The sequence below is a fragment of the Mandrillus leucophaeus genome, unplaced genomic scaffold, assembly GCF_000951045.1.
Source record: "Mandrillus leucophaeus isolate KB7577 unplaced genomic scaffold, Mleu.le_1.0 Scaffold17, whole genome shotgun sequence".
NCBI lineage: Eukaryota > Metazoa > Chordata > Mammalia > Primates > Cercopithecidae > Mandrillus > Mandrillus leucophaeus.
In genome coordinates, this window is record NW_012101698.1 from 5,961,863 (window position 1) to 5,987,802 (window position 25,940).

The window sequence follows — 25,940 nt, forward strand, 5'->3', positions numbered from 1 at the left end:
TCAGGTGATCCACCCGCCTCAGCCTCCCAAAGTGCTGGGATTACAGGAGTGAGCCACCGCACCTGGCCACTTTTTTTTTTTTTTTTTAAGGCTAAGTCAAGTGAAGCAATGGGAGTGTAGAAGAACAAATAAATCTGTAAGTAGCTGTGATCAATTAGTTGTAAATAGCACTGCACTTGGACCAGCTTGTGATCACCCTTAACATCTATCCAAGAGCTGACAAAAGCAGCAGCCTGAAGGCATCATGTGGTACAAGAGGAGCAGCTAGGCCTGAATATGCACCCCACCCCAACTTCCCCTTTCTTCCTTATTCTCTACTATTTCTCACATTTCTTTCTATTGCCTCACTGGTTCTTACACAGGATTGGTTTCCTATCTAGTGGGTGATGTAAAGTTAGATGGCATCTCAGGAACTTACTTATTGTTTAAGCATGAATATAACACTGTAGCAGGTGGCTGTGCAGCCCTCAAGCCCTATCTACCCAACTCCAGTGGGAAAACCTAGGAATTCTCTACTAACCAATGTGAACAAGGATGTGGGGTAAGGACCCATTTCGTTCATCTTAACTAAAGGGTTGTGATCCTACCAAGCAGTAAAGGGCTAGGGTCCTGTAGTGTACACTTACTGTTGTCCTTTAAGTCAGGGATCAGTTTTGTACTAGTAATAAACTCCATCTCTGTTCTGCTAATCCACATGTCTTCAAGTGTCACAGTGTCTGATACACTCTGGTTGAGACACTTGAGCATCGAGCCTCTCTTTCTAGTTCTGTTTCTAGTTCTCTAAGTGTGTGATTATAATCTGCTGACATCTTGTTATGGAGACATGGATTGCTCACTGACTTTTAGAAAATTTTCCAAAGCTCTTTCAGATCAGAGCCTGACGTTTCCATTTCTACATATGACTCAATTTCATCAGGCCAATTAAAAAGACTGACACTGTAACTTTCAAAATTCTCTCTGGAATTTATTTGATAGTGTAAAAAGCAGCATTTTATTTTAAAGGAAAGCTGAAATAAAGGAGCTAGAACCTTTAGTTTAAGCTTTTTAAAAAAATATTTTTTTTCTTTTTTGAGACAGAGTCTTGCTCTGTCGCTCAGGCTGGAGTGCAGGTGTGATCTGGCTCACTATAGCCTCCGCCTCCTGGGTTCGAGTGATTCTCCTGCCTCAGCCTCCTGAGTAGCTGGGACTACAGGCATGAGCCACCACACCCGGCTAATTTTTGTATTTTTAGTAGAGATGGGGTTTCACCATGTTGGCCAGGCTGGTCTCGAACTCCTGACCTCAGGTGATCCTCCTGCCTCGGCCTCTGAAAGTGCTGGGATTACAGGTGTGAACCACCGTGCCCGGCCAACCTTGAGTTTAGTGTACGTGTGGCGAGATCAAGGAATGGACATCCAGGTACTTAGGTCAGCCCTGCTGCAGGGAACATCTGCTGGAGGAGAGAATGAAGCAAAACAACCCGTAGAACAGAAAAATCTTCTGAAAGTGGCAGATGGGGCCGGGTGCGGTGGCTCAAGCCTGTAATCCCAGCACTTTGGGAGGCCGAGACGGGCGGATCACAAGGTCAGGAGATTGACACCATCCTGGCTAACACGGTGAAACCCCGTCTCTACTAAAAAAATACAAAAAACTAGCCGGGCGAGGTGGCGGGCGCCTGTAGTCCCAGCTACTCAGGAGGCTGAGGCAGGAGAATGGCGTAAACCCGGGAGGCGGAGCTTGCAGTGAGCTGAGATTCGGCCACTGCACTCCAGCCTGGGCAACAGAGCCAGACTCCGTCTCAAAAAAAAAAAAAAAAAAGAAAGTGGCAGATGGATGATCAGGACACTAGATGGTGACTTTCTCAGTATAGCTACCATTAACTGTCCTCAAAACCAATCATTTATTTATTGCACATCCATTTACTTGTGCTTCAGGTCAAAGTGAGGTCAGTTATCCCAGCTCTGTGGTTTCCAAACTTGAGCCTGCATCAGAATCCCCTGGGGAGGCTGTTAAGACGGGCTTCGTGCTCTAATCCGAGAGTTTCTGATTCAGCAGATCTGGAGGGGGGCCCAGGAACCCACAGGCTCCCAGGGGGTGCTGCTGCTGCTCGTCTAGGGACCACGATTTGAGAAAGCTGAGCCTGAGGAAGTTGCTGCCATTCCTTGTGCTTTGTTGTTTTGCTGTTTACCCGTGCCCGGCTTTTGGTGTCAGCCCCTCACCTTTATCATCTGCTTGCAGACCCTCATGAGGGTGTAGTCTAGCTCTGGGTCCATCATCTCTGTCTCCTGCAGCTTAAATACTTTCTGGTGGCAGCGGGTGCTTAGCTGCTTCTTGTTTTCTTTCAGACATTCAATAATCTATGGCAAAAGAGTTACAGTCAAGTTAAGAGATGTCAGGGACTGCTCATCCATGTGTTCTAATTAAGTATTCGGTTCCAGTGTGCCTCCCATTTCTCTATCCATTTCTCATTCCCAGGCAATAGGAATCAGGATTTCCTCACCAAAGATAAGGATTTACAACCTTACAGCTGACAGCAAATCCAACTAGATAAAAACTCAGGATGACTGGCAGGCTGTGCTGGAGTCTAATGGAAAAGAAACACAGCCAGCATTTCTGGTTTCTTCTGCCTTCCAGAGCTGCTCCTTGTCCAGATTCCCTCTGGAGCACACAATAGGCTCTCTGCATTTTCCCGGAGCCAACAGCTCCAATTAGACAGTGGGCACAAACCAGGAGGTTCAATTCAATCCACTACTTACCACCGAGAAAGACTACTGGATGCTAGATATGAATCAGACCCAATTCTCAGCCTGATAAAATCACAGTTACACATGGCAAACTTATGTAAACAAGTAACTATGATTAAAAAAAGATGAGCTATCACTCAAAATACAAAAGCATAAAGTGTCATGAGATGAATTTTAAGACAGTGAATTAAGTATATCCTGAAATCTTCCCTTCCCTAAACCCTTAGATATCATGAAAAGAAGGAAAGCAGATGGGAAGGTGCAGCAGCTGGGGCTATAGTAGGAAGCCATAAGACTTCTGGGAAATCCTCAAGGTATGGCCAATAATCACTAACTAGTTGAGGAACACTAATATCATAAGAAAGATGATAAATAAAATGAACCAAGGAGTCAAAAACTGAGGGCAAGGGGTAATAGAGCAATCAAAACAGAATTTTAAAATATATTAAAAATCCTCAGAACAACACAGAAGACAAGAGTAAATAAGAATCAAGAACAGGTAGTTATGAAAAGAAGCAATGAGAAAGCTAGGAAATGAAAAACAAAACTTGACTGGTGGCCTCTCTAGAGTAGAATGGACAGAGCTGAAGAATAAATTATATGCTGGGAAAGAGAACTGAGGAATTACCTAAAATGTACTACAAAGAAATGAAAAGTACCAAAGAAAAAGTTAAAGAGACATGGAAGATGGACTCAGATGCTCCAATTGTCTAACAGGAGTTCCAGAAGGAAAGAAAGGGAAAGCAATATGTGAAAGAGCAATGATTGAAAATGTCCCAGAACTGAAGGAAGACACAGATTGTGAGACTGAAAGAGCCAACCGGAAACACACACAAAACAAAAAGCATACCTAATTACATCACACTGAAATTACAGACCATTACAGATAAAGAGAAGACTCTAAAACCTATCAGAAATAGATTAACCACAAAGCAATGAGACTCAGACTGACATCAGACTTTGCACCAGCAATAGTATGATACAAGAGGACGATGAAGTAATTATCTCAAAGGATGAAGCCCTATGGCAATGCCCTTAACTAGAAGAGGTAACTGAGTAATAAGAAGAACATTTTTTAAAAAATCACTTGTTTGTACTTCACTCCTGGCAATTCTGGATAGGGTCCTGTTTCTGTGTATTAAAAAAAAAAAGTATCCTAGGTGATTCTGATGTGACGTCTAGTTAAGAACTTCTGTGCAATGGGAACACAGTGAAGAAACAGTTAATTTTGGAGGTGCAGAGCACTGAGAATGCTACAGAGGAGGAGGCATCTGAAGGATCATTAGGAGTTTACCAGGCAGACAAGGTAGGGAAGAATGAGGTAACCTGAAAGAGGGAAGAAAATGAATTAGTGAGAAGTGCAGGTGAAGAACTCAGGGAAACGCAGCCTGATGTAGCTTAAGAAGGGATGATTAGGTTGGAAGGGATGAGATGGGTCCTGTCTCACCAGCAAAAAATAATGACTAAAATGTTACCTTCTTATGGGCACCAGCTTTTGAGAAAAGATTAAATGTTACCTTCACATTACTTTCACAATTAAAAAAGAAAAGCAAAAAGTTACCTGAGCGTTGCCATATTGCACAGTGGAACAGTAGTTTTTGATGTCACTCTTGCAGGCTTCATATAGGTCTGGCTCCAGGCGGATGTCCTCCGTCTACATGAGGGACCCAGCATGGAAAGGTGAGTCTGATTTAGGCTGGAGATGTCAAATGTTCTATAGACTTATTTGTTGATTGCATCTTGTCTAGTGACTCTGGCTTCTACACAGCAAAGCAGCCTTGCAGCAAGAGAATCAGGCTTTACTTTCAATTCTGTCACCAACTAGCTACATGGCCTTGGACCTTCTTTGCAAAATGGAATGCCAAGTCTACCCTGAAACACCTGATCTAGTCCTTCACAGGACTGCTGAGATGTGAAAATCACTTTGGAAAGTCAAAACCATCAATAAATGTAGAGTTCTACTTTTATTATTACTTTAATGAAAGAGCTAGGCTCAAAGTTAGGGAACCAAATCTTTCAGCTTGAAATAAGTCTCTCTGGTTTTTTCTGAGACAGAATCTCGCTCTGTCACCCAGGCTGGAGTACAGTGGCACCATCTCGGCTCACTGCAACTTCCATCTCCCGGGTTTAAGAGATTCTCCTGCCTCAGTCTTCTGAGTAGCTGGGATTACAGGTATGTGCCACCATAGCTGGCTGAGTTTTGTATTTTTAGTAGAGATGGGGTTTCGCCATGTTGGCCAGGCTGGTCTTGCTTGAACTTCTGACCTCAAGTGATCCGATGACACTGGCCTCCCAAAGTGCTGGGATTACAGGCATGAGCCACCTTGCTGTCCTGTCTCTTTTAGTACAGGCAGGGTTTCATCACGTTGGCCAGGCTGATTCTGAACTGCTGACCTCAAGTGATCCACCTGCCTTGGCCTCCCAAAGTGCTTGGATTACCTGCATGAGCCACCGCGCCCAGCCCCTGAGGACATTACTGATCCAGTTATTGGATCACATGCTTAGTTAGAGCCTGTCTTACAGCTGGACTTCCAGTTATATGTGGGAAGAAAGGTTTTATCATTCAAAATCAAAAGAATGACACAGGAAGCTAATGGTCGTATGGTAAAACTTTTGCACAGGAATTCAAGTCTTAACCATCACAGTAGTGGATAAAATGCCTCCCCTTTGCCCTAGCCTCTCCCCAGCTTTCCAAGCCCTGACCCACTGTGGTTTCTGGGAGCAGAGGCTGGGAGGCATTACCATCTCCAGCTCCTCCACGCGGAGCTGCCTGCGGCACTTCAGGGACACCCTGTGCTCCTTGGCTTCCTGCAGAGTGTCGTTGCGCACGGTCGTGCTCAGGCAGATCACCACGTCCACCCTGCAGGTGAAAGGAGAAGCTTGAGGCTGGCTGGAGCCTCACGAGGGCAGATGGCCTGACAGCCAGGCTGCGGGGGGTGGTGGTCATACCATTAAAAATTCAAGATGCCCTTCTGGGGAATGTCTTTCCTGTAAGTCTCACTGTTTTTTTTTCCGAGGGTGCTAAAAGCTGCAATTTGACTGTGGGTGTCATGAAAGGCAGGCAGCAGCGTGAAGACTGACTACATTCCTGACGGAAGGGGAAGCCAGACAGGGCACATGTGTGCAAGGACAGTTCAATATGTGTGTTAAAAACATGTGACCACAGAGGAAGGCTGCTGTTAACTCTAGGACTGTACCTTTGATCTACTGTGAAACTCACTCCTGAAAGGTAGAGAAACCTGAGAAAACTGGGAATTTGGTTTATATGAGGGCAAGTGTTCTAGAAATGTCCCTTTCAAAGAGCAACATGGAAGAATTTGGGCAACCACGCTGAAAAAGCTTATCAGTTTCCTCATTAACACTTAATTCTTTCTTTCTTTTTTTTTTTTTGAGACGGAGTCTTGCTCTGTCGCCCAGGCTGGAGTGCAGTGGCGGGATCTCGGCTCACTGCAAGCTCCGCCACCTGGGTTCACACCATTCTCCTGCCTCAGCCTCCCGAGTAGCCGGGACTACAGGCGCCTGCCACCTCGCCCGGCTAGTTTTTTTGTATTTTTTTAGTAGAGACGGGGTTTCACCGTGTTAGCCAGGACGGTCTCGATCTCCTGACCTCGTGATCCGCCTGTCTCGGCCTCCCAAAGTGCTGGGATTACAGGCTTGAGCCACCGCACCCGGCCCAAGACTTAATTCTTAAATGAATAAAGATTCTGTTTCTTCACTAAATATCTAACCCAATACAAAAACTGCTCCATCTTAGACGAGATGACATAACGGGACGATGCAGGGAAGAAGTCAGTTCACCTCTTTCACTCACACTGCACCCTGCTTCTCTAAGTACACAATTCAGCCCTACTTCATCAGTTAGATGGCTTAACCGGAAAAATTAAAAATGCTCCTTTAGCCAATGGGACCTCCAGGTGAGAACTACCATCGCCAGATGCTCTGTGCAGACAGTCCGAGTGTTTGTCATGCTATCAAAGGAGAGATGCAGGAGGCCTCCAGGGCTAACCCCACCAGGCAGCAGCAGGGCTGCCTGACATCTCGCATACTCATCCTGGAGCTAAGAGGGACTTCGGGAAGGTGGAATGAAACAACTACAAGCTACATACTTCTTTTTTATGTTTGGGCAAAGCTTCAACACGTCCTCCTTGCAGGCCATTTTAAACTTGTAAGAAAACCGAAAATCCTTCATCTGCACCTGAAAGGTAAAGAGAAAGAAAGTCAGAAGTTTGGTGGCAACTTGTGGTCAGTAGTGGTAGGGGGCACTTTTTCATACAGCTCTCACAAGACCCTGCATGGCTTGCTCCACACCTGAGACATCACGACCTGCTCATCTCTCCAGTACTCCCCCGACAACAGGCCTCCCTCCCTCCCTCCCTTCTTCCCTCCCTCCCTCCCTCCCTCCTTCCTTCCTTCCATCTATCCTAAATAAAAATAGGACATATATTTGAAGAAAAAAAACATTTTTTTTTTTTTTGAAACAGAGCCTCTCTCTTGTCATCCAGGCTGGAGTGCAGTCATGTGATCTCAGCTCACTGCAACCTCTGCTTCCCGGGTTCAAGCGATTCTCCTGCCTCAGCCTTCTGAGTAGCTGGGATTACAGGCACCCACCATCATGCCTGGCTAATTTTGTATTTTTTGTAGAGACGGGGTTTCACCACCTTGGCCAGGCTGGTCTTGAGTTCCTGACCTCAGGTGATCAGCCTGCCTCAGCCTCCCAAAGTGCTGAAATTACAGGCGTAAGCCAACCATGCCTGGCTGGAAAAAATGATTTTTTTGTTGTTGCTGTTGAGATGGAAGCTTGCTCTGTTGCCCAGGTTGGACTGCAGTGATCTCAGCTCACTACAACCTCCGCCTCCCAGGTTCAAGCAATTCTCCTGCCTCAGCCTTTCAAACAGCTGGGATTACAGGTGCGTGCCACCATGCCTGGCTAATTTTGTATTTTCAGTAGAGATGGAGTTTCACCATGTTGCACAGATTGGTCTCGAACTCCTGGCCTCAAGTGATCCATCCACCTCAGCCTCCCAAAGTGCTGGGATTACAGGCATGAGCCACCGTGCCTGGCTGGGAAAAATTTTTTAACAGAACATCAGAGGTGCTCTGATGTTCCAAAAAAGGAAGGGATTCAGTCACCATCCAGGCAGCTATGATGGGAAATCGGCAGCCAGGTGTCACTGACCAGCTGGAAGTGGGTGACTCCGATGGCACACTTCTCATTCATGTCCTTCTGGTGTTTGTTCTGGATCAGACACTCCATTAGGTCCCCAGAGTCTATCTGGTTATCTGCCACATCCTGGGGAAGACAGCATGCATTTACACTTCATTGGTAACAATTAATGAACAAAACTTGTAGCCCAGTCTGAAATAAACGCAAGCAGGGTTGATTCTAGGAGCCCTCACAAAAAAAAGACACACCATAAATCGTAATCAAAATAAGTGTGAGGAATCACAATGGTACACATTCAGTGGCATAAAACTGACACAGCACTGTGTTCCAAATGAGACAAGAATATATGCTTTTTTTTTCACTTTCCCAAAAGCAGCTGGCTTTTGGGATAATATCTAACATAGCCTCCCAACTGTCAGATCCTAAAGGTTCCTGGGTATGTTTCACTCCTACAATTTAAGTAGTTCAGCAAATGAGTATGAAATAATCAGAATTCACTCAATATTGAGATACTAGGAGACAGTTGGAAGGAGGAGCCACTATTACTGCTAACAATTCCTGGGCTGATGCTAACAATTCCTAGGCTGATGTACTGGAATCAACCCTGCCACACTAATGGGGGCTTCCCTGTTCCATCTCTTCTTAAAAAGGGCAACTCAGTAACTGCTGCTAGCCGCAAACCTGCTTTTACCCACAAAAGTTAATCAAACACAGGTTCCAGGATGGTGGCACCTCTCTCCTGATCTTGTTTACTTTTTCTTTTTTCTTTCAGACAGGGTCTCACTCTGTTGCCCAGACTGGAGTGCAGTGGCACAATCACGGCTCACTGTAGCCTCGACCTCCTGAGCTCAAGTGATCCTCCCACCTCTGCTCCCTGGGTAACTGGAAGTACAGGTGTGTACCACCACGCCCAGCTAATTTTTTCTATTTTTAGTAGAGACAGAGTTTTGCCAAGTTGCCCAGGCCGGTCTTGAAATCCTGGGCTCAAGTGATCCGCCCTCCTTGGCTTCAAAGTGCTGGGATTACAGGTATTGGCCACCATACCCGGCCTGTTTACATTTTAAATTTTAACTTGTCAAAGCTGGCTAACACTCAAGAGTAATACATGCTGAAGACAGAGATGAGTCCGAGATACTCAGGGCAGAGTCCCTGTGAATTTGTTTCTGTTTTTAACCTTGCCCCTCCAGACATCACTTACGTGGCAAAAGTTCTGAATTATGGGCTCACAGGCTCTCATCAGCAAGGCTTCTATTTGAATATCCTGTAGAAGATTAAATATATTAATGCTTCTGCTTTAGAAACAGCTGAGGTGGAGGAGGAGCAGTTTCTCTTTCTGAATCAGTAATATCTGACGGGCAAATAATCTAATATATACTTTTGGAAACGATTCTAGTATTTGAAGTAGATAGCCCCAGAATAAATATAGAACTGCTCCTCTGTTATACTTTGAAAGGCAAATTTTTAGAGGCATATTCCCTTTCGGCCTGAACAAACGAGAAGGCAGAATTAAGAAAAGTAAGGTAAAAACCCATGTGGCAAGAACATTAGAGTATGCAAAGCCTTTGGAGATTTTCCCAAAATGCTAAGCAGTTCAAAATGAAAACGGGGTAACTGATATCCATCTTCAGTTTATAAGCTCATAAGCCACAGCACTGCCCTCAAAGCAGATGCCAAACCACTGTTTCTGGGGAACATATACTAATAATGCCTTTAAACAGAGAAATGCGTGCAACACTAGCTCCTGAAAAAACACCTTCCTTTAAAGAGCTATACACTCAGACTGCTCTTACAAGTCCATGATGACAATAAGAATGTGAGAGGAGATGACAAAATGAGAGAAGGCAATGAACTTCTGAAAACTAGAAAGCAAAAAAGAACTGGTTGAGAAATGTAATTTTACGTAATGCCAATTTTGACAATTCAAATAGAGTACTAAAAGGTTTAAGACAAAATGATAGTTCCCCACTTCTCTGATTTCTGGCCCCACAAAATAACTTTTAACATTTTTAGCTGCCCTCCTCTGTATTTCTAAATAACATCCCAGTGCTTTATGAGGGTTTCTAATCCCCCTTTTATTTATTTTATTTTTTTGTAGAGACAGAGTCTGGCTCTGTGGCCCAGGCGGGAGTGCAATGACACAATCTTGGCTCACTGCAAGCTCCCCCTCCCGGGTTCAAGTGATTCTCCTGCCTCAGCCTCCCAAGTACCTGGCACTACAGGTGTGTGCCACCATGCCCAGCTAAATTTTATATTTTTAGTAGAGACGGGGTTTCACCATGTTGGCCAGGATGATCTCAATCTCTTGACCTTGTGATCCGCCCGCCTCGGCCTCCCAAAGTGTTGGGATTACAGGCGTGAGCCACCACCACACAGCTGCTATCTTAAGGGGGAAACAGAGGCAAGTGTAATGACTATGATAAATCTAATTTATGAAGAAAACCAAAGGGCTATATAGAGTGTTGTTCTAGAGAAACGAGGGAACGGGCTCACAAAACAACACAATATACTTCTTTATAAAGCTAATATGGAGAATCTGATCAGGTTTCTTTTGATTGACAGAGAATCTGCACTCTCAGGAGTCTAGAAACAGAAGAACCAAACGAAAAAGGCCAGGATGCTGGCAGCCACCCTCCTCTAATGAGTAAGCTGCACACCACTTACCTCTGATTCTAACTCAGTGAGGTTGCCAACTATATCTCTACACTCCACCACCAAGTCATCCAGATGGTCCTGGAGGCACTCCAGCTCCTGCAAATATAAAGGCAAGCCACTGGCATTTATCAGTCACATACACGAAAAAGGGAAGGGGATATCAGTGTCATGACACTTCCCTTTTCAGTGGTCCTCCTTTCTCTTCTTTTTAAAACTATCTCACTGAACAGGACACAAAAGTTTTGCTTAATTCCCCAGACTAAGATTGTTGAAAAGGTAATTACTTGATGTAGCAGGTTGGTTATGAGGGCCAACTGGGTACAAGAGCCATGCAAAGGCTGGGGACAGTGGCTCACGCCTGTGATCCCAGCACTTTGGGAGGCTGAAGTGGGTGGATCACTTGGGGTCAGGAGTTCGAGACAAGCCTGGCCAACACGGCGAAACCCCTTCCCTACTAAAAATACAAAAATTAGCCGGGTGTGGTGGCAAGCGCCTGTAATCCCAGCTACTCAGGAGACTAAGGCAGGAGAATCGCTTGAACCCAAGAGGTGGAGGCTGCAGTAAGCCAAGATCGTGCCACTGCACTCTAGCCTGGGCAGCAAGACTGAAACTCCGTCTCAAACAAACAAACAAACAAAAAAAAAAGCCATGCACATCCCTCAGAAGGCCAAATCTACAAGTGCAAGGAGAATCAATCTTCAATTGTCCCCAAAGTCTAAAAACCTTATCAGGCCTTGATTCCATTTTTAATCTGTGCTTTGATAATTTGTCACCTCGCATTTTAAATATGCACTTTAATAATGATCATCAGACAAATTCACAGTGAAGAGCACAGATTATTTTAAGACTCTTTATTGGCAAAGTAATTGGGGACCAGGGGTCTGGAACACGGGATAGAACTGATAGCTCCTGCAAGTCAGATCTGGGATTCTAACTCCAGTATACGTCAAAAGGGTCCTCTGAAGAAAAACAAGTGAACACACTAGGGTTTGGGTAGCTAAAAGCTATCTTGTCTGGGCTTTGGAAACCAAACTGGAGCTGTCCGTAGCATTAGTCTATTACTATGCCTTCTAGAGGTTTACAGGTTTAGAGGTTTCAAGTATAATATCAGCTCACTTTCACAAAGCGTATCAACAGCTATTTCTCAGAAAAGCGCGCTGTTTAAAGGATCAGGTTTAACTTACTATTATGCAAGAATCTCTCTGTTTCAGAATTAGAATGTAAGGGGAAAAGAAGAGTTGAAGGAATTACACAACAGCCAGAATGGAAGAAGAAGAAAAAGAAAAGCTAAAGGAAAATACACCAAACTTTTGGGAGTAAAATAAATGGCTAAAAGAAAGATCCTATTAATAGAATCCTGGCTGGTCGCAGTGGCTCACACCTGTAATCCTAGCACTTTGGGAGGCCAAGACGGGTGGATTGCCTGAGCTCAGGAGTTCGAGACCAGCCTGGGCAACATGGTGAAACCCTGTCTCTACTAAAATACAAAAAATCAGGTGGGTGTGGTGGCAGGTGCCTGTAATCCCAGCTACTCAGGAGTCTGGGGCCTGAGAATTGCTTGAACCTGGGAGGCAGAGGTTGCAGTGAGCCGAGAACTCTGTCTAAAAAAAAAGGAATTCCTTTTTTTTTTTTTTTTTTGAGACGGAGTCTTGCTCTGTCGCCCAGGCTGGAGTGCAGTGGCCGGATCTCAGCTCACTGCAAGCTCCGCCTCCCGGGTTCACGCCATTCTCCTGCCTCAGCCTCCCGAGTAGCTGGGACTACAGGCGCTGCCACCTCGCCTGGCTAGTTTTTTTTTTTTTTGTATTTTTTAGTAGAGACGGGGTTTCACCGTGCTAGCCAGGATGGTCTCGATCTCCTGACCTTGTGATCCGCCCGTCTCGGCCTCCCAAAGTGCTGGGATTACAGGCTTGAGCCACCGCGCCCGGCCAAAAAAAAGAATTCTTAAGTTTAGCTTCTCCATGATGGGCTGCAATGTAGTGCAGCTTTCTAAAGTTTACTTTACTGGGGGTTCTAAAGGAAACTATTTGCTGGGATTCCAAATCACCATATCCCTAGGTTCATTGGGCAACTATAAGCATTTTCTAACAATATACCCAACAGAATTGTAGCAGGCTCAGGAAACAGACTGCCGAACATGATAGTCCTATGCTCAACAGACCTGAGTAGGCAACCACGTTTCTCCTTTAAAATGTCCAATTCCTGCATGTGTGACTTTTTCATACTGTACTTCCAGAGGGGGTTTTGTAGCGGTACAAATGGAACCCGGAAACCTGAGTTCACTCCTTGAGTATTTACGTGGCTTTAAACACGCAGCTATTCCTACTGCTGAGTATCCTGCATTCAGATGGAAGACAGCTAGCTTCCCATATAACCTGCAGTCAAGCATCTTTCCTTCTTTCCCTTAAACTGGGACACAGTCCTAAGGAGCCAGTCACAGCATGCAGGGAATTCTTGGGAGCTGCTCCTTCCCTCTGCTTCCTAGATGGAGAGGCTATATAATGAACTGAATTTTAGGTAAGGAAATATATACACAACTTCTCTGAGCTTCAATTTGTCAAACAGGTGAGAAAAAATTCCATTTCTAAATGTTTTGTGGGACTGTTCTAGGGCATGCCCACTATTCATGCAGACCAGTACTCACATATGCACAGATTTACACCCTGCTTATCTCAAAAGGACTTAATGGAGAAAATGAATTAAAAGTGAGTAAAATGAATAAAGATGAGAAACAACAACAAAAAAATACGTTAAGAGGATGTGAAATGGAGCCAACAGTAAGCTTACTACAAAAATGCCTACCATGAAATCTTATGTACCTGGAACAGGCAGGCCATACCTTTGGCTCTAGAAGTTTTAAGAAGCAATAGGAAGAGGAAAAATAATCAATTACAAAATACAATAACCATAATGCAAAGACAAACTCGCTGCCAACTATTCCTGATACAAAGACCAGAGAGAAAATTTTCCTGAGAATGTCTTCCAGAGAAAATATTGAATAATACAACAAATCATGTCTGTAAGAGAGATGGATTTTATGGTGTTTGTACTCTGCATAAAACGTTAAACATTAACATCATCATTATTGTAAGATAAACAGAAAGCGATGTCATCTACCTGTCCAGTCTCTGTTTTCTCACTGCACCATTTTCCCAGATCAATCAGGCACTTATCCTGGAGGGCAGGATCCAGCTTGACGTCCATGGCACGCTGGTGTAGGATCCTTTGAACTTCAGCTCGGCACTCCCGTGAGAGCTGCAAGAGAAAAAATGAGCTAAATACTTGAAAGGTAACAAAACAAAAACACAAAGATATGAGATAAACCAGTTATGAGAAAACTAACAAATAACCCTGAATTTTATCTTCCAAATTTTATACCTCAAATATCTTCCAGAAAAAAAATTAAATGTTGTGGCCAGGTGCGGTGGCTCACACCTGTAATCCCAGCACTTTGGGAGGCTGAGGCGGGTGGATCACCTGAGGTCGGGAGTTTGAGACCAACCTGACTAACATGGAGACACTCCGTCTCTACTAAAAATATGAAATCAGCCAGGCATAGTGGCACATGCCTGTAATTCCAGCTACTCGGGAGGTTGAGGCAGAAGAATCGCTTGAACCCAGGAGGTGGAGGTTGTGGTGAGCCGAGATTGCACCATTACACTCCAGCCTGGGCAACAAGAGTGAAACTCTGTCTCAAAAAAATAAATTAAAAAAATAAATAAAATGTGCAGGAGGCTTCAAAAAGCCCCTATCTTTAGGAATGCAATTACACATATTCAGCAGTTTCTAATATAATATATAAAACAACATTCCTTTATGAGAGTATCCTGATACAAGTGAACTGGCTTCATTCAGACTAGGTTAGTTGGAAAGTTTTGTGTTTGCTGTTTTGTTTAGCAAAACTAATTTGTCAGTCTATGAACACCAAGAAGAAGGTCAGATCCAATTCAAGACAGCATATATACCTGATTCAGGAGAAATGAGTTCAAAATGACCTAAATCAGAAAAAGCAGGAAAATGTAGATATAACAGTTATGATGAGACAGGACTAGACTCTTCCAGATGAGCTATGCAGAATTAGCAGAGGGTAAAGCAGGTGAAAACTAATATTTTTCCAAGGGCCATGACAAAGCTGTTAGTGACAGGTACGGTTAGTCCCTCTTGCAAAAAAGAATAAAAAGTCAGCATACCTGGGGCAGGAGGGATGGAAAGTAACGGTTTAATGAACACAGGGTTTCCTTTTGGAGTCACGGAGTGTTTTGAAACTAGATAGACATGATGACCACAAAACACCATAAATGTTGAACCCGGGAGGTGGAGATTGTGGTGAGCCAAGATCGCGCCACTGTACTCCAGCCTGGTCCAACAAGAGCAAAACTCCATTTCAAAAAAAAAAAAAAAAAAAAAGGTTAATTTGGCCGAGCGCGGTGGCTCACACCTGTAATCCAAGCCCTTTGGGAGGCCCAGGTGAGTGGATCACCTGAGGTCAGGAGTTCAAGACCAACCTGGCCAACAAGGTGAAACCCCATCTCTATTAAAAATACAAAACAAAACAAAACAAAAAAAACAATTAGCCAGATGTGATGGCAGGCACCTGTAATCCCAGCTACACAGGAGGCTGAGGCAGGAGACTCGCTCAAACCCGGGAGGAAGAGGTTACAGTGAGCCAAGATCGCGCCATTGCACTCCAGCTTGGCTGACAGAGTGAGACTTTGTCTCAAAAAAAAAAAAAAAAAAGATTAATTTTATGTTATGTGAATTTCACTTCAATCAAAAAGAAAAAAGAAAAGAAAACTAGCACCCCAGACTCCAACTGTTTCTTATTTAAAAGAGAAGAAACCTCCTACCCCCTAGTCACTATTAGTGACTAGAAAGATGCCAGGATTTGGGAGCCCCCATGATTAATGAGAGGCTCATTATATGGAAAAAAAAATAACAACAAATTCTCACGTTTTCTTACACAGCAGTATAAACACTGGGTTAGGGTACAGCAACTATGCCATTTCCTTCTGAGTCCCCTCATTCTGGATGCCAGGCTTTTGCATTAAGCTCAGAAGGGTATTTCTAAGGATGGATGAGAAGTGATACCATCTCAACTCTCTGGAACAAAGGCAGGACTGATTATGGAGCATCTCAGAAGGTAGAGAAAGCCATCGTGGAGAACAAGTGCAAGTCAGTGCACCCCGGGAAGCAGCCGATGCTGCCGAGAGCCAAGCACACACAAACATCCCAACAAAAGGCAGAAGTTGGGGCAGACAAATACCAAGAGACTGAGGTATGGAGGTTTCTGCTCCAACCAGTCCATGGGCAGACAATGCGAATGTGTTCAGCTGCCAAGAGGAGAAGCCTAAAAGCCATTTGTAGCCTGGCTAAAAGCTTCTAATGGATCCTTAAACCTAAATAAAGTTAGGACAGCAGAATTTAATTGTCCATTTGTGATTCAGATTTTGGGAATTAAAAAAAAAATCTGGAAATCTTCCCCCACCCACTTTGTTTAAAACATAAAATCAGATGATAGAAAATGGTAGGGCAACTCTAAGTGTACTCATGGAATGAAGAAGTTTCTAGAAATGCAGCAATCCTCTCCTCACACGTTTTCCTAAGATGACTAAAATCTGAAGAATGTATAGCAAACAATTTAAAAACCAAATGACAATAAGAAGAAATGAAGTCGATATTCACTGCATACCCTCCTTCCCTGTTCCTCAGTGCGGTAGGCGTGTCTGTATAAACAAGAGAACACAGCTCCCTGAGGCATAAATTCACTGGTCTCATTCCAACCGTGGGTGTGGCAAAGACGAGAAGCATCTCCCTGGCACTTGCGGTATAGGACAGGGTCCAGCCTATAAGGTTAAGAGTTAAAAGACAACCACTAATTAATAGACATTTCCTTCTAACGCAGGCTAAGGGTTTTTACGAGGTGCTTGCTTGTATACTGGGTTTTTACGAGGTGCTTGCTTGTATACTCATTGATAATCACTTCCAGGGGCGTGGAGACAGAAGATATGTAAAAGTATATTCCTGAATTTTTTTTTTTTTTTTGGACACAGGATCTCTCAATCTGTCACTCAGGCTGGAGTGCAGTGGCGCTATCTTGGCTCACTGGAACCTCTGCCCCCGGGGCTTGAAAGCAATCCTCCCACCTCAGCCTCCCAAGAGCTGGGGCAACAGGCACACACCAGGCTCTTTTTTGATATTTTTGGTAGAGACAGTCTTGCCATGTTGCCCTGGCAGATCTCAAACTCTTGAGTTCAAGCAATCAGCCTGCCTTGGCCTCTCAAAGTGCTGGAATTACAGGCATAAGCCACTGCACCCGGCCATGAATTCTGTTCTTAATGAACACACAGTAGTCAGCACTGTGGGAGGCTTAGGCAGGAGGATAACCTTCTATACAAGTTTGTTAACCTTCTACAGAACATTTAGATTATCCCTCAAAGATATCTTGGCTTTGTTAGATATCTAACATTTTAACAACAGACTTAGCACTCACATGCCCTGGCTGAAAACAGAAAACTAGAGTCGTAGCCAATACCAGGCAGTTCACAACTATTTACTTAATACTTTTTACTAAACACCTTTTTCTAAGTAGGAATGAAGTTCAATCCTATGTAATATATTAGATTCAGTAAGATCAGGAAATGGCAAGATAGATAGTCTCCTATTCAGTTTTCTCTCTTCTTCCTGTGCAAGGTGCCCCCTTGCACAGGAAGTAATCTTTTTGGTTACTTGAGTGTGCTTATCAATTTATGAGCCTTGACATTTAACTCTAAATCTGCAGACAGTAGATTAGACAATGAGCCTGCTTCCCCAAATCAGACCAGGGCATGCTTAATTCTGTCCATATTATATTGTCAACTTTGGTAGAGGACTAGTTAATGGGAGAAAAAAGCTAATATTTAATGAGCGACTATTAAGAACTAATATTTAGGGCTGGGCACGGTGGCTCACGCCTGTAATCCCAGCACTTTGGGAGGCCAAGACAGGCGGATCACGAGGTCAGGAGATCAAGACCATCCTGGCCAACAAGGTGAAACCCCATCTCTACTAAAAATACAAACATTAGCTGAGCATGGTGGCATACACCTGTAATCCCAGCTACTCAGGAGGCTGAGGCAGCAGAATTGCTTGAACCAGGGAGTGGGAGGTTGCAGTGAGTGAAGATCCCCACTGCACTCCAGTCTGGTGACAGAGTGAGACTCCATCTCAAAACAAAACAAAACAAAACAAACAAACAAAAACCCTAATATTTAATGAGTAACTATGCAGCACTTTTTTTTTATTATGGGGGAAGGAATTAAAGAGGAGAAAATGTGATTTTGATTAAGGCAACACATTCAGTAGACTATTTAGGTTTAGATGGCCTGAGTAAGCAAACGGAAATTACAGCCAAGCTTTCTGTAGTCCTTTCCAGAGCTAATTTGAAGGAACAGAAGTAAGAATACATTGAATCTTCAAGGAATCTCTTTCTAGTAAAGTATGTGGGCAAACCACACACACATTTTTTGAGATAGGGTCTCACTGTTAGCATGCAGTGGCATGATCACAGCTCACTGTAACCTACAGCTCCTGGGCTCAAGTAAATCTCCTGCTTCAGCCTCCCGAGTAGCCAGGACTACAGGTGCACACAGCCATACCTGGCTAATTTTTTTTAGTTTTTGTAGAGACCAGATCTTGTTATGTTGACCAGGCTGGCCTTAAACTCCTGGCCTCAAGCAATCCTCCTGCGTAGGCCTCCCAAACTGCTGGGATTATAGGTGTGAACCACCGTGCTTGGCCAAAGTATATATTAATCACCAAAAATAGTTAACTACCACACCATGGTGGCTTAACAACCGAATGGAGAAGCCACTGAACTTGAAAGGCTAGAGAAGCAGTCGGATCCAGTACTGGCTGCTTTGGAGGTGGGGAGAGAAAGCAAGATACAGAAAGAGCAGGGGAATGGCAGCCAATGAACTCAGTGATTCTGGCTGTAATACAGATCCTTCTCCCAGTTCATCCTCCCACCCCTGCCGCTTTTTGTTAACAGAATGAGAGGGAAATTAGAGAATCAAGTTGTCACTTACTGACAAAAACCTCTTAAGACAGACTTAATTCAATAACTCTGAATAAATAAATAAAAGCAAATTCCCATATCCACTGCAAATCAATAAAAATACAACTGCACTATTATCTTCTTAGAGACATATCTGAAGGCACTTTTGCCACCCCCACAGGTACCAGAGTTCTTACTAGACACATCTTTGTAGTATCAGAAACATTTTGACCCTGACTTCCAAAGTAGTGGTGAACAAGGATGTGTGGCACAGGCTGGTAGCGGGCCGACTCTGCTTTTAGATAATGTTCTGAAAGTGATAAAGAATAGTTTTTCAGGGAATTGGAGTGTGTTAGCTGTACCAGAACTGAACAAAAAAGAGTTTCCTATTGATTATCTGAGGCAATACATTTACTTTGGCTTCAAAATACTCACTTCCAATCCCGGGAGATGAAATACTGCAGCTCTAAGAGACGGTGTTCACAATCTTCCACCATCTTCTCTGTGTATAAATGTTCCATCAGGCAGGACAAGATCCTAGCCATAAAATGGGTAAAATTGTAACAAGAGAGAAGTGTTCAGAGCTCTATGTCAATATAATATTTCCCTGGTCTGTAGAAGAAGCCTTTTAGTTATTTTCTTAGGGCAATCAGATTTATTTTTCTGAGAATCACTCAAGTTAACTGAACCTGACAGTGGTTATGGCTTCGATCAACTTTAAAGCCACTCAGCACTTAGGTCTCTGCATGTACAAGAGCAATGTGTAGCTGCTGTATTTTTAACTGGTTATGAAAACTTTCCAACACACAAAGAAGTAGAGAATCATGTAACAGCCACCTTCTCATAACTTTATCAATCTATGGCCAAGTCTGTTTTAACTCTAGGCCTCTTTGCTGATATTTTCAAGCAAAATCCCAGATACCCCATCGTTTCATTTGTAAATATTTCAGCATGTTTCTTTAAAATATAAGGACTTAATACCATTATCACACCACCAAGAAATTAATTGAAAAGCTTTACTATCATGTAATACTCTGTTAGTTTTCAATTTTTTTTTTTTCTTGAGACAGAGTCTCGCTCTGTCACCCAGGCTGGAGTGCAGTGGCGCAATCTCAGCTCACTGCAAGCTCCGCCTCCAGGGTTCACGCCATTCTCCCGCCTCAGCCTCCCAAGTAGCTGGGACTACAGGCGCCCGCCACCACGCCTGGCTAATTTTTTTGTATTTTTAGTAGAGACGGGGTTTCACCGTTAGCCAGGATGGTCTCGATCTCCTGACCTCGTGATCCGCCTGCCTTGGCCTCCCAAAGTGCTCGGATTACAGGCGTGACCCACGGTGCCCAGCCCAAATATTTTCAATTATTATTTTTTTTACAAGTGTGTCCAAATCAGGATCCAGAACAGGTTAAATGATAAGTATTTTAAATGTATTTTCATCTGTAGCAGTTCTTCCTTCTTCCCTCTCCTCTGCCCCTCTTTGGTTGATGTGGTTATTTTTACATTGGTAAATATTCGTAATTAGTTTTAAGTGTGTTTAACCACATAGAAAGCTTTGAGGAAGAACATGATTTTCTAATTCTCTAGCACAGCATGGACAGCAGGAGTTCTTGCATAGCAGAATGAGATAAACATGGACTATACTCACTTTGTTGTTGGGTATGGCCAACTGCAGGCTATAAAGATTTTTGCAGAATGGGAAAGCTGTTCTTACTTGCAACTGGTTTTTTTTTTTTTCTGAGATGGAGTTTTGCTCTTATCGCCCAGGCTGGAGTGCAATGGCACAATCTTGGCTCCACCTGCCTCAGCCTCCTGAGTAACTGGGATTACAGGTATGCGCCACCAACGTCCCACTAATTTTGTATTTTTGGCCAGGTGTGGTGGTTTTCCTTCATGCCTGTAATCCCAGCACTTTGGGAGGCCAAGGCAGGTGGGTCATGAGGTCAGGAGTTCAAGACCAGCCTAACCAACATGGTAAAACCCCGTCTCTACTAAAAGCACAAAAATTAGCTGGGCTTGGTGTCGTGTGCCTGCAATCCCAACTACTCGGGAGGCTGAGCCAGGAGAACTGCTTGAACCGGGGTCTGGGAGGCGGAGGTAGCAGTGAGTGAGATCGCACCACTGCACTCCAGCCTGGGCTATAGAGCAAGATTCTGTCTCAAAAAAAACAAAACAAAACAAAACAAAAATTGTATTTTTAGTAGAGACAGGGTTTCTCCATGTTGGTTAGAGGCTTGTCTCGAACTCCAGACCTCAGGTGATCCGCCAGCCTCAGCCTCCCAAGGTGCTGGGATTACAGGCGTGAGCCACCGTGCCTGGCCTGCTTTGGTTTTTTGAGACAGGGTTTTGCTCTGTCATCTGGGCTGGAGTGCAGTGGTATGATCATAACTCACTGTAACCTTGAACTCCTGGGCTCAAGCAATCCTCCCACCTTAACCTCCCAAGCAGATGGGACTACGGGCATGCACCACCACACCAGCTGATTTTAAAAACTTTTATGTGGCCTAGCTATATTGCCCAGGCTGGTTTCAAACTCGTGGCTTCAAGTGATCCTCTCACCTTGGCCTCCCAAAGCACTACAATTACAGGCATGAGCTACTGCATCCAGCCATGGTTTAAGAGCTGTTTTTATATCATAAAAAACAAAATGAGAATTAATACTTTAATACAGAATGAGAATTAATACTTTAATATAGCATTTATTTAGCTTTTCTAGATCTTGGCTGCAACCCTAGTATTCATTTTGTCCATTACTACTGCCTCCAACTAGCACATTTTGTTTTCTATTTCTATTTTCTGTTTCAAGTATTTTCTAACGATTACCAAGTAGTCAATGTATACAATGAGTCAATATACAACTAGGATGAAAAGTACAGAGTGCCAAAGTATGTACCAGCTATCCTGAGTGTTTCTCTCTTTCATTTTTATTACATGATATAAAACATTCAGTAACCTAATATATAGGTCCATATATGCTCAGTCACTGTCGATAAACACCATCACAATACTGGGTCTAGATGTCTCTACATGGATCAGGCAGATCCCAGGTTTTAATTCCAATACTAGTTTTAATAAAAGTTGGTATATGTTCAACCTGTTCAACAAAATTTCAGTTAAGATGTCAAACCACCCAAAAGTCATTTGAAGGAATGTTCCCTGTGCTGCCAAATAAAATACAATATGGATAAATACCACGAAGAAGATAACCTACATTGGGTCTCCGGATCTTATGTGTTTGCAGGCTGTCTGGATTACAGATTCACAAGCTTCATTCAAAGCTCGATCAATGCGGTAATCTGCACCAGGGTCAGTCTCCTGAATCAGTGTTTGAAGCTGAATTAAAACAAATTAAGAAGGAAGAAAGAAAGTCACTTAGGTGCTAGGGAAGAGCAGTGTCTTCATACAATCAGTTGCTCAGTCCTATTTGCCACAATGTACTCCAATAAAGTTGTCTACAGTTGTCACTAGCCAAGCTCAAGAGCCCTTGCCAAATACTTTTCCAACTGGTTTCTCCACCTTGACAGAAGATTTTTCTGTTTGAGTCATTGTAGGGACTGCTTATCTATGTTCTTAATAATCCCTAGAGGTCTTTACAACATGAACACGAAGGCTGCCTCTTTGCTTTTATCTGCCTATTTGTTAATCAAATTACTAAACCTGGTGCTCCCAGCGAAGCCAGAATTGAGTGGAAAAGAGTAAATAAAGAACATTTTCAGTCAGAGACCTAACTGGGTCATAAGAACCCAGAATTTGAATTTTGCTGCGAAGACAATGGTATTAAGTCAAGTGTGCTGTGCTTTATTAAAAGCAGATGTGCAATTTCATTTAACTTGCAGAAATATCAACTACAAAAAACAAGATTATGGTATTTATAATGTCCCATTTTCCTCAACTATTTTTCTATAACCAAGAGGTAAACCAGAGCTTGCTCATTTTAAGTACATAGAAAAATACTTGTCATTATGCAGCTGGAAATGTGACTATATTCTTTATCGTTTACTTTTCCGTCTTGTCATGGAATAAAGGAAAGACAGGAGAATAGGTACTTCACATTTTTTTCCTGCCTTAAAGGCACTTGAGGTGTTGATGAAAAAGCTCTCAATTAAAATCAAAAGAACTGAGTTCTATTAATAGTTCTGGCGCTGACAGATTAGCTTTGAGAACATGGACAAACTGATTTAGTTTTAGTTTCTTTAACTGCAGAAAGCTGTAAGAAATAATAATATATGGGAGAATACTAGGTAAATTGCAAAGCATTTTACAGCCATGAAAGATCATTATTACTACAGATAAGTAGCAGATGGTATTTTGGGGGTAGAAATCTTTTTTTATTTTTTCCCCCTGAGACAGAGTCTCGCTCTGTCACCCAGGCTGGAGTGCAGTGGCATGATCTCCACTCACTGCAACCTCCACTTCCCGGGTTCAAGTGATTGTCCCGCCTCAGCCTCCTAAGTAGCTGGGACTACAGACATGTGCCACCACTCCCGGCTAACTTTTGTATTTTTAGCAGGGACGAGGTTTCGCCACGTTGGCCAGGCTGGTCTTGAACTCAAGTGATCCGCCCGCCTCAAACTCCCAAAGTGCTGGGATTACAGGTGTGAGCCACCACACCCAGACTTGGGGCAGAAATCTTTAATAATAGAAAGCAAATTTGAAAACTATAATCCTTACTGGTTTGCATTCCCTTTTGTCAAGTTAAAAAACTGGAACCCTGCTGTGTCACTGATTTGTCCTCTGACACTTATACATGTAACCTATGATCCCACAGGGCCTTCACTGGAACAACTGTGGGATCATAGGTTAGATCACAAATTTATCAGAGAACCATAATCAAAAGGAAATAAAGGAAAAAAACACAAACTTCTATTATCCTGAAAGAAGCTGGTAATCCAGATGAGACAAACATGAAAGATTTCCAATATTCTAGGATAGAAGTTATTTATACCAAAAATTCTTGGTGGCAATTCGGGAAAGCTACAACATGCCGTGGTTAGCTGGTAGGAAAATTACTATCGAATGATTACCAACATTACTTATGACATTTGTTGACAAAGACCAAAGTATCTACATCTTTTTCTGAAAAAAGTTGGAAGCAACATGGGAGTCTGCAAGTCTCTGAAAGAACTGTATCAGTTAAATATCCACAACTGACAGACAAACTTTAAGAAACAATACATGCACTAGACTGCAACTATTTACAGGCGAAAATGGATGCCCTCCAGAGCCTAGTGGGCTAACAGCTCCAGGGATCATTGCCACTCTGGAATTTAGTGATAGTAGCGTGGGAAATAAACACTGAAAATGGGAATTGCTACATGATTATACAACTATTCCAGCCCCTGGCATGCTTAGGAAAACCTGGGAAAATGCTTCAGAGAGATGACTAGAGAATAAGACTGGCAGTTATCTTTGGCCTAGGAGAGCCTGGACCCACACTTGTTCAGCCATGAATGAAGAGAATTTCACAGTTCATGATTATGGTACATTTGGGAGAGTAGGTACTCAACAAGATAACTATCCTTATGCTTTACAGATTACTACCTGTTGAGAAATCACTACATCAATCACCAAGCAGAGAACAGGGAAAACTAATGGTCAACCACAGACAAGTATTGAAGTCTGCTGTATTAGGAAGAAAAATTTGAAAAAGAAAGAAAAAAGGGGCCAGGCACAGTGGCTCATGCCTGTAATCCCAGTAGTCTGGGAGGCCAAAGCAGGCAGACTGCTTTAGCCCAGTCGTTTGAGACCAGCATGGGCAACATGGTGAGACCCCATCACTTAAAAAACAAAACAACAACAAAAAATAAAAGAAACTCCCCCAAAATGAATTATTCTAAAACATTCGTCAATTTGACTGGGGATGGATACTGTAGTAGAAGACTAAGGACATTTTTCTCCCTTTGAATCATTTAGGCCTTCAATTTTTGTGGGCAAAATCTAAAAACCCTGGGTCCATAAAAATAAAAATAAAGTGCTTCTTTCCCACTTGGCTAAATTTATTTTTTATTTTATTTTAATGTTTTAATTTTTTTATTTTTTGAGATGGAGTCTTGCTCTGTTACCCAGGCTGGAGTGCAGTGGTGTGATCTTGGCTTACTGCAACCTCTGCCTCTCAGGTTCAAGCGATTCTCCTGCTTCAGCCTCCCGAGTAGCTGGGACTACAGGTACCTGCCACCACGCCCAGCTAATTTCGTATTTTACGTAGAGACAGGGTTTCACCATGTTGGCCAGGCTGGTCATGAACTCCTGACCTCAAGCGATCTGCCTGCCTCGGCCTCCCACAGTGATGGGATTACAGGAGTGAGCCACCACGCCCAGCCCCACTTGGCTACATTTAATATGGGCAAAACCATATGTTTCATTACTTGAAGCAACCCTCTAGATTTGGAAAGTACTTTTCTTCTGGGCCCAAAGGGTGATGTGGGTGGTACTTAGGTATCTTTCAAGTTGAGTCACTAGTTCTTTCAACAAGCTAAATTTTAAAAAGCCCTGGGTGTGAATTAGGTGCCTTGAAATAAAGTCAAACCAGTCTATTTTCTTTTTTCTGTATCCTTTACTACAAGTGTAGCCTCAGTAAAAAGACAGGTTTAGGCCAGGCATGGTGGCTTACACCTGTAATCCCAGCACTTTGGGAGGCTGAGGCGGGCAGATCACCTGAGGTCCAGAGTTCGAGACCAGCCTAGCCAACATGGTGAAACCTCATCTCTACTAAAAATACAAAAATTAGCTGGGCATGGTGGTGGGCGCTTGTAATCCCAGCTACTCAGGAGGCTGAGGCAGGAGAATCACTTGAACCTCGGAGGCAGATGTTGCAGTGAGCAGAGATTGTACCACTGCACTCCAGGCTGGGCAACAAACTGAGACTCTGTTTAAAAAAAAAAAAAAAAAAAGTAGGTAGGTTCATTCTTAACCCTCTCCTAACAACCTTTCCATGCTGCTCTAAGGATGAAATGCAAATATAGGCTGTCTTCAGATTCATTTTTGGTTTGGGTCCCAGTACCTACACTGGCACAGAGGTTTCCCAAGGCAGTCACCAGCAACAACTGCACCTTAGCAACAACACTGTGGCAAAATCAAACAGCAGATTCCAGAAGCCTTCCCTCCTGCCCAGGTTGGTATTTTTAAAAAGTTAGAAATTTGTCTATTTTTCCACCACGGGATGCATAGACATGCATGCATGTGCACACACATACAGACATGCATGCACACGTGCACTGGTGTCTACTCTGGGCCAAGGTGAGTAACTAAAGCTAAGATATAATTTTACTCCACGTCCAAATTCTATAAAACTGTTGGCTGGGCGCAGTGGCTCAAGCCTGTAATCCCAGCACTTTGGGAGGCCGAGACGGGCGGATCACAAGGTCAGGAGATCGAGACC

At 43.4% G+C, this 25,940-nt stretch overlaps 1 protein-coding gene across 2 annotated transcripts in view; it reads right to left on the bottom strand.

The window, feature by feature from the left end:
- GLG1 (golgi glycoprotein 1) overlaps positions 1–25,940 on the bottom strand; it is a 195,431-nt gene that overhangs the window by 18,948 nt on the left and 150,543 nt on the right. For both annotated transcript variants that reach the window (XM_011976791.1, XM_011976790.1), the window contains 11 exons: positions 21,774–21,895; positions 19,004–19,105; positions 16,226–16,379; positions 13,654–13,791; positions 10,549–10,635; positions 9,086–9,148; positions 7,900–8,013; positions 6,830–6,918; positions 5,466–5,583; positions 4,285–4,377; positions 2,199–2,336 (listed from right to left, as the gene is read on the bottom strand). In XM_011976791.1, the coding sequence (XP_011832181.1) occupies positions 2,199–2,336; positions 4,285–4,377; positions 5,466–5,583; positions 6,830–6,918; positions 7,900–8,013; positions 9,086–9,148; positions 10,549–10,635; positions 13,654–13,791; positions 16,226–16,379; positions 19,004–19,105; positions 21,774–21,895 (1,218 nt within the window). The remainder of the gene's footprint in view (positions 1–2,198; positions 2,337–4,284; positions 4,378–5,465; positions 5,584–6,829; positions 6,919–7,899; positions 8,014–9,085; positions 9,149–10,548; positions 10,636–13,653; positions 13,792–16,225; positions 16,380–19,003; positions 19,106–21,773; positions 21,896–25,940) is intronic.